Source organism: Hypanus sabinus, unplaced genomic scaffold (genome assembly GCF_030144855.1).
Source record: "Hypanus sabinus isolate sHypSab1 unplaced genomic scaffold, sHypSab1.hap1 scaffold_496, whole genome shotgun sequence".
NCBI lineage: Eukaryota > Metazoa > Chordata > Chondrichthyes > Myliobatiformes > Dasyatidae > Hypanus > Hypanus sabinus.
The window spans coordinates 224498-237750 of record NW_026781364.1 but is presented as its reverse complement, the minus strand read 5'-3'; the positions used below and the strand labels follow the sequence as shown (position 1 = coordinate 237750).

Below are 13253 nucleotides of genomic sequence, written 5' to 3'. Positions count from 1 at the left end.
CCGTCCCATCACACTCTCCCGGGGTCTGACACAGAGTGAATCTCCCTCCACACAGTCCCTTCACACTCTCAAGGGGTCAGGCACAGAGTGAATCTCCCTCCACACCATCCCATCACACACTTCCGGGGTCAGACACAGAATGTATCTCCCTCCACACCGCCCCATCACACACTTCCGGGGTCAGGCACAGAGTGAATCTCCCTCCACACCGTCCCATCACACAGTCCCGGGGTCAGACACACAGTGAAGCTCCCTCCACACCGTCCCATCACAGACTTCCGGGGTCAGACACAGAGTGAACCTCCCTCCACACCGTCCCGACACACACTCCCGGGGTCAGACACAGAGTGAATATCCCTCCACACCGTCCAGTCACACACTTCCGGGGTCAGACACAGAGTGAATCTCCCTCCACACCGTCCCATCACACTCTCCCGGGGTCAGACACAGATTGAATCTCCCTCCACACCGTCCCATCACACACTTCCGGGGTCAGACACAGAGTGAATCTCCCTCCACACCGCCCCATCACACACTCCCTGGGTCAGACACAGAGTGAATTTCCCTCCGCACCGTCCCATCACACACTTCCGGGGTCAGACACAGAGTGAATCTCCCTCCACACCGTCCCATCGCACACTCCCGTGGTCAGACACAGAGTGAATCTCCCTCCACACAGTCCCATCACACTCTCAAGGGGTCAGACACAGAGTGAATCTCCCTCCACACCGTCCCATTACACACTTCCGTGGTCAGACGCAGAGTGAATCTCCCTCCACACCGTCCCATCACACACTCCCGGGGTCAGACACAGAGTGAATCTCCCTCCACACCGTCCCGTCACACTGTCCCGTGGTCAGACACACAGTGAACCTCCCTCCACACCGTCCCATCACGCTCTCGCGGGGTCAGACACAGAGTGAATCTCCCTCCAAACCGTCCCATCACACTCTCCCGGGGTCAGACACAGAGTGAATCTCCCTCCACACCGTCCCATCACACACCTAAGGGGTCAGACACAGAGTGAATCTCCCTCCACACCGTCCTATCACACACTCCCGGGGTCAGACACAGAGTGAATCTCCCTCCCCACCGTCCTATCACACACTCAGGGGGTCATGCACAGAGTGAATCTCCCTCCACACCGTCCCATCATACACACCTGAGGTCATACACAGAGAGAATCACCCTCCACACCCTCAGATCCCACACGCCCGGGGTCAGACACAGAGTGAATCTCCCTCCAGACCGTCTCATCACAATCCCGGGGTCAGACACAGTGCCTCTCCCTCCAGTCCGTCCCATCACACACTCCCGGGGTCAGACACACAGTGAATCTCACTCCACACCATCTTATCACACACTTTCGGGGTCCGACACAGAATAATGCTTCCTCCACACCGTTCCAGCAAACACTCCAGAATTCAGAGAGGTTAGCGAAACTCCCTCCACCTTTCCGATCAAACGCACCCGTGATCAGGCATGTAATGGAGCTCTCTCCCTTCATCATTCTGCCCCGCTCACCTCTGGAAGGAGTCCGTGATTCTAGCTTGGCGACCTTTGCATTCATGTATGTATCGCTCAGTCGTCCTGTCGAGGATTCTCTGCGTCTCTGAGCTCAGTGTGTGGAAGTAACCGTTGTCAGAGGAAGTCTGCGTTGATAAGGGAATCAGAACGACACAAATATCGGATGAGCAGCTGATAAAGAGACCGGGGGAGGAGAGAAATTGAGGATGTTTGGGAGCGTGATCGAGTGAGTCGAAGGTGGCGGGGCAATTAATAGTGAGAGTGGGGAGGCAGGGGGGAGTTAGATAGTTTGGTGTTGCTGGAGAGAGAGAACTGGCTAACAGGTTGCAGTCTGGTTAGAGAGAAAGAGAGAAGTGGGAGTGTGAGGCGTGACCTGGGAAAGTAAGAGATGGAGACGACAATCGTACGGTTAGGAAGACTTAGAGAGGGACTCAGAGGGAGTAAGGAGAAGGCGAGCAAACTGGGAAAACAGAGAGTGAGAGATGGAATGTGAGGAACGGAGAGGAGAAGGGGGACGAGAGGGAGAGCGGGAAGGGTGAAAAGGGGCTCATGGAAGGGAGGAATGAAGTAGAGAGAATGACGATGGAGGCGGAGAGTTCTCGAATAAGCGGGAGAGAGAGGAAATAATTTAAGCGAGGGGGGTGGGGAGGGAGGGGAGTAGAGAGAGGACAGGCGCAAGGAGGTGGAATTGGAGGGAATCACGGATGGATGTGTGTCTATAATAGAGAGAATCCATTTCGACTGTTGTTACAGTTGTGTCACCGAATTATAGGAAAGATGTCAACAAAATATAGTTAGTAACGAGATTTACTAGAATGTTACCTGGGTTTCTGCACCTATGTTACAGGGAAAGGTTGAATAAGTTAGGAATTTACTCTTTGGAGAGAAGAAGGTTGAGGGGGGGACGGACTTGATAGAGGTATTTAAATTTATGAGGGGGATACAGTTGATGTGGTTAGGCTTTTTCCATTGAGAGTAGCGGGGATTCAAACAAGAGGACATGAGCTGAGAGTTAGGGGGCAAAAGTTTAGGGGTAACACGAGGGGGAATTTCTTTACTCAGAGAGTGGTAGCTCCGTGGAGCGAGATTCCAGTAGAAGTGGTAGATGAAGATGGTGGTGCTAGTCATAAAAAAATCAATAGGTACATGGACAGGAAAGGAATGGAGGGTTATGGGCTGAGTGCAGGTCGTTGGTTTAGGTGAGATTAAGTGTTCGGCACGGACTAGAAGGAACGAGATGGCCTGTTTCTGTGCTGTTATTGTTATAGGGTTAACCTCAAATTCCATGACGCAAAAGCCTTCACAGAACACATCAGCTCGGTGGATGAAAACGTTAAATCTACATCGGACGCGTCGAGAACAATGGACTGCCTTTTTTAGACTGTGGAGTCCTTATCCAAGGAAATGGACATCTGGATATTGAAGTTCACAGGAAACCAACACAGACAGATCACCATCTACGGTTTGACTCTGATCACCCATTAGAACATAATTGTGGGTTATCAGAACATGACATCACCGGGCCGAGTGGAACCCCATCAATATTACAGCTAAAGTCAGGGAGCGCAGGTATTTGACAGAAGCCTTGAAGGCGAGCGGCTACCCGGACTGGCCCTTCGTCAAGACAGCAACAACAAAAATAAACAGTAGTGACGTCAGCCCAGCAGACAGCTGGAAGGAGCAAAGCAAACGGAAAAACAGAGTCATGCCATACGAAGCTGGAGCTTCAGAGAAATTCAGAAGTGTTTTCAACAACCACCCCTCCTTCTCTACTCCCTCTCCCTCCATCCCACACCCTTGTGTTTCTCACTGTCCCTATATAACTTTTTCAACCATCTACCTCTCCCTATATCTCCGTGACCTCTCTCTAACGCCTGCTATCACGTTGATTGTCCTTTTCTCTCCCTCCGCAGCTCGTTCCGTCTCTCTACTCTCTCTATCCCTCTGCCTTTCCACCTCACTGCACTCCTCACTGGGCCGTCTCGGAATATCTCCCCTCTTCCTTTCTCCCCTATCCATTCAACACACCTTTCTCTTCCCTCTCTCTCCCAATCCCACAGAATTGTCTCCTGACGGAAATCTGACAGCTCGAACACACCTCCCGGGGTCAGAGACAGAGTGACGCTCCTCAAGACGGCCCCATCATACGCTCCCGGTTTCGGACACAGTGTTAAGGTCCCTACACCCTGAAATATCACATATTTAATAGGGTCAAATCCAGTGTGCACCTCCCTGCACACCGACCCATCACACACTCCTGGGGTCAGACACAGAGTGAATCGACCTCCACAACGTCCCATCACACACTCCCGGGGTCAGACACAGAGTGAATCTCCCTCCACACCGTCCCATCACACACTTCAACGGCCAGGCACCAGGTGGCGCTTCGTCCGCACCGTCCAATCACACAATCCGTGGGCCAGACCCTCAGTGAAGTTCCCTTCGCTCTCTGCCATAATACGGTAACGGGGTCAGAAACTCTGCGAATCCCTTTCTCTCTGACCACTCTCTCCTCTCACCAATCCCCAGCACATCCGCGTTCCTGTAGTCTTGCATTCTGTGTCTGTTTCAGAGATGGTATGTGTGTGTGACCGGAAGCAGCGCAGAAGGAAAAGGGGGAGAGTGAGGGCACTGAAGATGTGGTGAGGTGCAGTTCCTGACAGGAAACCGTTTTGAACCACACGACCGGTCTGTCCACATGGAAACGCAGAGAAGCTCAGCCCGAGAGATCGATATCAGATGGTGAGGAGGAAGTGTAACACGGGACGTCAGCTCCCCCCTATTCTCCCCACAATTCCCTGTGATCACAGAGCGGGAAGCGTTTGGATGCGAGTGGTTAGTTACGGAGACGTTGGGGCTGCTGGTGATGAGGCCGGAAACGGGAACTGGGCATCGGGGAGGGAGAGCATGCCTGAGAAGGGGAGGGGTGTAGATCCCACAATGTCGCAAAAACATAGGGGCTGTTTGTGGACTATAGCGGACTGGAGACAGCCTGAGCTCTATTGACATCAATGGAATTGCGGTTGAGAGGTGACCAGCTTTACGTTCCTCGGCATTTACATCACCGAGGAACTAATGCGGACTGTACATAGCGGCTGTGCGGAGAAAAATGCACAACAGCGCCTCTTACACCTCAGACAGTAGACAATGTTTGGTATGGGTCATCAAAACATTAGAACTTTCCACAGAGACACAACAGGGAGCATCCTGAGTGGATACATCACTGACTGGTATGGGAATCTTATCCCCTCAATCGCAGGACTCTTCAGAGAGCGGTGTGGACAGCCCAGCGCATCTGTAGATGTCAACTGCCCAGGATTCAGAACATTTACAGAGACAGGTGTGTAAAAGTGGCGTGAAGGATTATCGGGGACCCGAGTCAACCCAACAACCAACTGTTCCAGCTGCTACCATCCGAGAACGTGTAGCACAGCAAAAAAAAAAACACAGGACCAACATGCTCCGTGAGAGCGTCTTCCGTCAGGCCGTCAGACTGATTAATGCACGCTGATACAACAGAATTTCTAAGTTATATTCACTGTCCTGTTGTACACAATGTTTATTACAAATTGCTATAAAATGCACATTCCACATTTAGACATAACATAAACATTTTGACTTCTCATGTATATGAAGTATGGAAGTAATAAAGTCAATTCGTTTCGATTGAAGGGGCGGGGGGGTGTAGATGGGGGATAAGGTGACGGAGACGGGGAGGGGTGTAGATGAGGGATAAGGTGACGGAGACGGGGAGGGGTGTAGATGAGGGATAAGGTGACGGAGGTGGGGAGGGGTGTAGATGCGGGACACGGTGGCGGAGACGGGGAGAACTGTCGAGTGGACTGGAGTTGCCGAGGATATCTTCAATCTCTCACTGTTGCAGACGGAATTTACCCCCTACTTGAAAATGCGGAAAATGACACCATGCCCGAGAAGAGTAGGGTGAGCTTCCTCAACTACACTCGCCCAGTGACACTCACAACTGCTGTGATTAAGCGCTTTGAGAGTCGGGTCACACCCAGAGTTAAACTCTTCTCCAGCAAGGACGTGGACGCGCTGCACCCTGACGATGAGCACAATAGGTCTACATCCGACCCTGTTCGCTCCCCACTGGTCACTGGACCACCTGGACAATACAACACCGGGCAGCTGTCCTCCTCATCGGGAAACCTCAGTCTGTGCAGATCGGCAGTGGAATCCCCGATCTACAGATAGTGTTGAGGAAGCAGAGAGGCTACAGAATGTTCCAGAGAGATTGAGAGAATGGGGAAAGAAGCGGCGGATGGATCACAGTGCCGGGATGTGTATGGTCATGCACTTTGATGGAGAAAATAATGGCACAGACTGTTCTATAAACGGGGAGAGAATTCAAACACTTGAGCTACAAAAAGACTTGGGAGTCCTTGTGCTGGATTCCCTGAAGATGAATTTGCAGGCGGAGTCGGTGGCGAGGAAGCCAAATGCAATGCAGCATTCATGTCGAGAGGATTAGAATGGAACAGCAGGGATGTAAAGTTGAGGCTTTATAAAGCACTGGTGAGGTCTCAACGAAGATCGTAAGCAGTTCCGGGTCCTTTACCTTACCCGGCCGGATGCCTTTGCATTGGAAAGGGTTGAAAGGAAGTTCACGGAAATCGCTCCGGATTGATAAGTTTATCAAATTAAGGGCGTTTTATGGCTGGAACTCTGAAGAATGGTGGGGTGGTGGGAGGTGGGAGGGTGGTGGTTAGTGTTGTTGAAACCGATCAAATGCTTAAAGGCCTCGCTAAAATAGATGTGGAGAGAAGTTTCCCTAGGGTGGGAGAGTCTAAAGCCAGTGGGCCCACCTGGAATAGCGGCCCGTCATTTTAAAACGCAGCTGAGGAGAGTTTCGTTCGCCTTTCTGGGATGAAGCTATGGAATCAGTTGCCACAGCAGGCTGCGAAAGTTTTGGCCTGATATTTAAAGGAGAGGCAGACAGAATCTTGATTAGTCATGCCATGTCGGGATACAGGGAGACGGCGGGAGATTGGGGCTGAGAGGGAAATGGATCGGCCATCATGAAATGGCGGAGCAGACCCGATGGGGCAAAGAGCTTAATTCTGCCTCTCTATCGTATGATCGCATTTGAAGTTCCTGTGTTGCTGAGAGTCGGCATCTCAGAGGATCGACACTGGGCGTCCAGGATTCGGAACCTCCATTCCCCGGAGAATGGTTAGCTGTCACTGTCCCTTTTAAGGGTGTGACTGCCAATGATTGCCCGGCAGTAATTAAAGGGCTCGTGCTGTACTAGTAGTTTTAATGGTACAGATTGTGATTTAATCTTTGGATTTTCGTCACTGTCGTCTTGTTTATTTCGAGTCTGAGTCTGAGTATATTCTGGACCATACTCTACACTTACCTTCACCACCACCCATATCTCTCCCATTACAGAAGGCGTTACAACGCCAGGAGATTGAGAATATTTGACCATTCAATGAAGACCAGGAATTGTCTACAGATTAACGTTGGGAGCATTCTGACTTGGAGCATGTCCGCCTGGTGTGGAGGCCGCAAGGGACAGGGTCACCGGAGGCTGCAGAGGGGTGTAGACTCAACCAGCGTCAAATGCACCACCTTCCCCAGCATTGGGGACATCTTCAAGATGCGATGCCTCGAGAAGGGAGCATCCATCAGTGAGGCCCCTCACCCCGGGAGATTCTCCCTGCTTAATACCACCATCGGGGAAGAGGAACAGAAGCCTGAACACTCAAGGATTCGGAAACACCTCCTTCCCCTCCAGCACCACGGTTTCGAACGCATGTGCAACACCCCCACATTTTTCAGGTCTTTCATTAACTTTTTTTTTTGGTAATTTACATTGATTCTACATCTTTGCGCCGTATCGATGCTGCAACACAAAAAATTCCAGGTTTTATAAGTTACAGATAATAAATCAAATAGCGGTGTGGCCGCCCTGCTTCAGGAAAAATGTCAGTGAACTGGACAGAATGTACAGGGAGTTCTCCAGGGATGTGACCGAAACTCGGAGGACTGAGTTATGGAGGGAGGGAGGGAAAGTTGGGACTATTTCCTGTAGAGTAGTTGTAAATTTACAGATTTCCTTAAACCCAAGAGGGGCACAGACAGAGGAAATAGGCATAGCCATTTATCCAGGGTTGGGTTGTCGAGCAACAACGGCACAGGATTGAGATGAGAGTGTGTGGAAAGCAGAAAGAGAGACGGAGATTTTAGAGAGAACGGGAAGTGGAGGTAGAGAGTTCCTGAGGAGGGAAGGGAAGAGAGGAGTAAGATATATGCAGATGACGTAGAGAAAGAGCGGGCGGAGTAGGTTCGAGGGAATAAGGGGAGCTGAGCGGCAGAGAGAAAGGTAGAGGGAGCTCGGAAGAGCGGGACGCGGGGAATAGGAGATAGCCGGCCGGAGGGGTTTGTCGGTGTCTCGTGGAGAGATTATGCTTGAGATAAGAGGAGGAGGGAGTTGGAGTGTGGGGAGCAAATTTGAAAGAATTTATTAGTGAGAGTGAAGGAGACAGAAGGAGGAGAATGTCCGGGTATTCAATAGATACATGTCGACTCCACTGGCTGTTGACAGAGACCCTGGATCTCTTCAGGAATATCCGGTAGCAAAGGTGCCGACTTCTCGCAGATGAAACGCCGATCACTATCACAAGGGTAACTTCCTACGCGTGGTCCGCAGTCTCTGCAGACGGACGTCCCAGGGGACACATTGTACAGGAGGGCCAAGCCAACAGTCCTATCGAAGAGGGTTAAACAATTTCAACAGAGACAAAACAGCTCCAGCAGAGAACCCGAGCCGAGACCGTCCCCAAGATAATCTATGAAATCGCTCTCTCCTGCGTCACACCCACAACTCATCCCACTCAACCACTCCCTCCCCACCGTCCCGTGTCAGTATACAGACAGATACCACGGTCCCAATGTCTCCCGACAGCCCTGCGTCTCCCAAACTAATCCCACCGAATCGCTTTCTCACCACAGACCTCTGTCAGTCATCATACGAATCGAACAGACCAACCCTCTTCCCTCTGATCTGTTTCAGTCCCCGAACAAACCCCACTGTCCCACCGTCCCCCCACAGAGTTATATCTGTCAGGCCTTTTTCGGTCCCAAATCAATCCTGTTGCCCCTCCCTCTATCCAGAGCTTCGTGTCTGTCTCCAGACATATGCCACTACACCGCGCTCTCCCCACAGCCTCTCGTTTTCCTCCAGAATTATACCACTGGCACCCTCTCTCCCACACCATTGCCTCAGTTCGCAAACTAATCCCATTAACCCACTCTGTGACCACCGCCCTGTATCGATCTCCAAACTCATCCAGTTGTCCTACTCTCGCCCCTCAGAGCCATGTAATTCACCAAACTAATCCCACTGTTGCTCCTTCTCCACTGTTGCCCGGCGACTATCTCCAAAATCATGCGTCACTACAAGAATGAATTAATTTCTGTGTATTGAACTCTCCCCACTGTCACCTAACAGTTTCCGAACTATTTCCACTGCCCTGTCCTTCCCCGACAGACACGTGTCGGCCAAAAAACGTTCCCATTGTACCACACGCTCCCGACAACCTCGTACAGTTTAATCGTAAACTAATCCCATTTTGTCCCGTCAGGACTAGGTCAAAGTCCAACTCTTACCCCATGTATCAGTACAAATCTCACCCGTTTTCGCATTTTCCAATCCAGTGTGCAAGGTTTCGGTACAAAAGTTTGTGGGATACAAGGCTCTGGAAAATAAAATTTATTTCATTATTGCCAAAAATTGAAAAATATCTACGGAGCTTCACTCTGTTGATGACAACAGGAAAGTGTGATGGGGCGGTGTGCATTCTGTGTCTGACCTTGAGAGTGTGTGCGGAGACGGTGTGGAAGGAACTTCACTCCGCATTAGACACCGTGAGAGTGTGCTGGGAGTGCATGGTGGGTATTCACTCTGTGTCTGGTCCGGGGCGTGTGTGATGGGAAGGTGTGGAGGGAGATTCACTCTGTGCCTGACCCCGGAAGTGTGTGATGGGATGGTATGGTGGGAGAATCACTCTGTGTCTGACCATGGGTGTGTGTGATGGGACGGTGTGGAGGGAGATTCACTCTGTGTCTGACCCCGGAAGAGTGTGATGGGATGGTGTGGTGGGAGACTCACTCTGTGTCTGACCATGGGAGTGTGTGATGGGACGGTGTGGAGGGAGATTCACTCTGTGTCTGACCATGTGAGTGTGTGATGAGACGGTGTGGAGGGAGATTCACTCTGTGTCTGACCCTGGGATTCTGTGATGGGACGGTTTGGAGGCGGATTCACTCTGTTATTTACCCCGGGAGTGTGTGATGGTACGGTGGGGAGGGAGGATTCACTCTTGTGCCTGACACTGGAAGTGTGTGATGGGACGGTGTGGAGGGAGATTCAATCTGTGTCTGGCCCCGGCAGCGTGTGATGGGACGGTATGGATGGAGATTCACTCGGTGTCTGATCCCGGGATTTTGTGATGATTCCCGTGTTACTGTGGGATTTGCTCGTGCTGTGATACATACCGTTTCATCACTTGAATTGATTTCGAGCAGCCTTGAATCACGGTTTGAACATTCTTGCATCGCTCTGGGGAAAGAAGCTTCAAACGTCGAGACGTAATAACACCTGTCATTATTTGTGACCCATTCCTTGGAACACGTTTGCTCTGGAAATCAGGAACAAGGAACAGTGAGACACAGAGTGAATCTCACTTCAGACTGTCCCGTCACACACACGTGGAGTGTCACACAGAGTGTATCTCATCACGCACACCTGAGGTCAGGCACAGAGTGAACACCCCCACACTCCCCCCACACCATCCAATCGGACATTAACAAGGATCAGGAAGAGTGAAGTTCCCAGCAGTCCATCCACGACACACTCGCGTGGATAAGACACAGAGTGAACATCGTACCACACTGTCTCATCACACACTCCCTTGTTCAGAGATCAGAAATTAGTAACCTCCACCAATTCCAATAACACACAGCCTTGGTTAGGCAGAGTGTGAATCCCTCTCTCCCCGGCCACATCACACACTCCAGCAGTCAGACACGGAAAGAAACTCCCTCAGCACACACGATAAATGTCAGAGGGGGAGTGATTCTCCCTCCAGAGCTTCTCAACACACCACACAGCAAATCGAGGGAAGCTGGCTCCACTCGGTACCATCAGATACTCCCGAGTCTAAGAAAACGTCAATCCCCCTCCTTACGTCCCAACACACTCCCTGGCGAGTCACAGAGTGTAGCTCTGTCTGAACCCCCCCCCCCCCATCACTCCCCCCTGTGTTCTCACACAAAGAGTAGTTCGGCCCACCCCCACCCATGGCACACTCACTGGGTCAGACTCCCTCGAAAACATCCAGTCACCATATCCTGTGTCACACAGAGTGAACTTCTCTCTGCACAGTCACTCACTGACTCAGACACAGACGCACTCTCTCTACGATCCCATTAGACACTCTGGGAGTCAGACACACAGTGAAGCTTCATCCACACCGTCCCATCACGTACTGCTGATTCAGACACAGAGTGTATCTCGCTCTACACCGTCGCATGACAGAATCTAGGACACAGATTGAAACTATCTCGGCCAGATCCCACACTCACTCCCGCAGTCAGACTTAGACGCTCTCTCTATCTCTCTCTCTCTCTCTCTCTCTCTCTCTCTCTCTCTCTCTCTCTCTCTCTCTCTCTCTCTCTCTCCGTTGCCATTTCATATTCCGGAAATCAGACACAGAGTGAAGGTCCAGTCAAACCATCCTATCACACTGTCTTATCACTCACTCCCGGGATCAGACGCAGACTGAATCCTTCTTTCCAGGAACCCATCATGCACACCTCAAGTAAAAAATACCAGGAGTCTCTCTACGATATCATTACACACTCCGGGAGTCAGACACAGAGTGAACCTCCAACTGCACCGTCCCGTTTCACACTCCCGGATTCAGACAGAGTGAAAACCTCTCTGCACCGTCCCATCACACACTACCGGATTCAGTCAGAGTGAAACTCTTTCTTCATGGTCCCATAACAACTTTCAAGGGTCAGACATGGGTTGAAGCTCTCTGGGCACTGTTCCATCACACAATCCGGCTGTCAGACACAAGGTGAAACTGGATCTATACTGCCGCATCAGAGATTCCCGGAGTGAGACATAGAGTGAAGCGTTAATGTTTCGTCTCACAATCCCTGGTCAGACACGGTGACTCCACCTCACAACGTCCCATCATATTCTCCTGGATTCAGTGATAGAGTGAAACTTCCTTCTCGTAGACCTATCACACACTCACGGGTCAAACCCAGATTGAATCACGCCATATACCATCTCTACACACTCTCCCGATGTTAGGCACGGAGTGACGCTTCCTGTCTCCATGCCTGTCCTGTGATGAGGAGCGGGTGAAAGAGGGGGATGATGTCTCACCTCTTCTGCTGGTCAAAAATTCACAGATTTGAGCCTTGGTTTCGTTGACGGATCTGTACTTCGTTTCCATCTCATTGAACTGGTGACGGAGATCGCTGTGCATTCGTTTAAGATCGGACAGATTAGAGTTGAGCGCAGAAAGCTTGGATTGAAGGGTTGAGTTTAACTCATTGTAGTTTCCGTGACAGGTTTCCTTAGAGTGACGAATCTGTGACTCTGAGAGAGATGGCGAAGGATGTTTAGCGTTTACAGTGACACGTGAGTCAGCGCCAAGCTACCGAACAGGTCCCAGAGAGTGTTGTGTCAGTGTCACGGTGAAGGGTGTCACAGTGAAGGATGTGCTTGTGGCACAATGAGAGGCGTCGGCGTCACCATGAGCGACGTGTCGTTGTCACGCTGAGGGGTATTTCAATATCCATCTGAAGTTTTTATTGTTGTTACCAGTAAGGGCTGCGTCTGTATCGTGCGGGACATGTCCGAATAGGGACTTGTCAGTGTTCAATCTAATAGGAGTTTCTGTGCCCCGGCGTGAGTTGTGCCGGGTCACAACGAACTGGATCACGATGTCAAAACGAGGAACATTTCAGTGTGAGGGGCCCTGGGGTGTTACCGAGGGTGGAGTATGTGTGTAATGGTGTGCTGTTCTCGCAGAGCGGGGTTATGTCTGTGTCACGGTGAGATATGTCATGGCCACGGTGTGTGTGAGAGTGTCACGCTGAGGGATGTGTTGGTGTCATGGAGAGGACTTCGGTGGCATTGTGAACGTCTGTTTCACGTTAAGTGGTTTCCATGGGTCAGGGTGAGGTGTGGGTACCTGCCTCAATGAGCGGTACATCGGTGTTATGTTGAGGGGTGATACTGTCTCGGTAAGGGCTGTTACAGTGAGCAGTGTCGGCGTCACCATCAGGGACGTGTCGGGGTCGCGCTGAGGGGTATATCAATGTCACGGTGAAGGTTTTTTTTTGTTTTTACCATGAGGGTTTGCGTCACTACCGTGCGGGGCATGTTCAGGTTGTTGTGACGGACGTGTCGGTGTCACTCTAATAGGAGTTCCTGTGCACCACCGAGAGGTGTAACGGGTCACAATGAAGTGTATCTCGATATCAAGACGAGGGAAATGTCAGGGTGAGGGGTCCTGTGGTGGCACTGTTCGTGGAGTATCTGTGTCATGGTGTGGGGTGTGCTAAGAAGGGTATGTCTGTGTCACGGCAAGAGACAAATCATCACCACAGTTTTAGCGAGGGTATGACGCTGAGGTGTGTTTCGGTGTCACGGAGAGTACTATGTCGGTGTCATT

General features: G+C 51.1%; 1 protein-coding gene across 1 annotated transcript; it reads right to left on the bottom strand.

The window, feature by feature from the left end:
* Nucleotides 1-5675: 5675 nt before the first annotated feature.
* Nucleotides 5676-12048, bottom strand: LOC132389191 (killer cell lectin-like receptor subfamily B member 1B allele B). Its single transcript, XM_059961647.1, has 5 exons — nucleotides 11957-12048; nucleotides 10051-10193; nucleotides 9187-9251; nucleotides 8073-8260; nucleotides 5676-5732 (listed from the first exon to the last, which is right to left on the bottom strand). The coding sequence occupies exons 1-5, from the start codon at nucleotides 12024-12026 to the stop codon at nucleotides 5686-5688; spliced, it is 513 nt and encodes a 170-aa protein (XP_059817630.1). The 5' UTR covers nucleotides 12027-12048; the 3' UTR covers nucleotides 5676-5685.
* Nucleotides 12049-13253: the final 1205 nt, after the last annotated feature.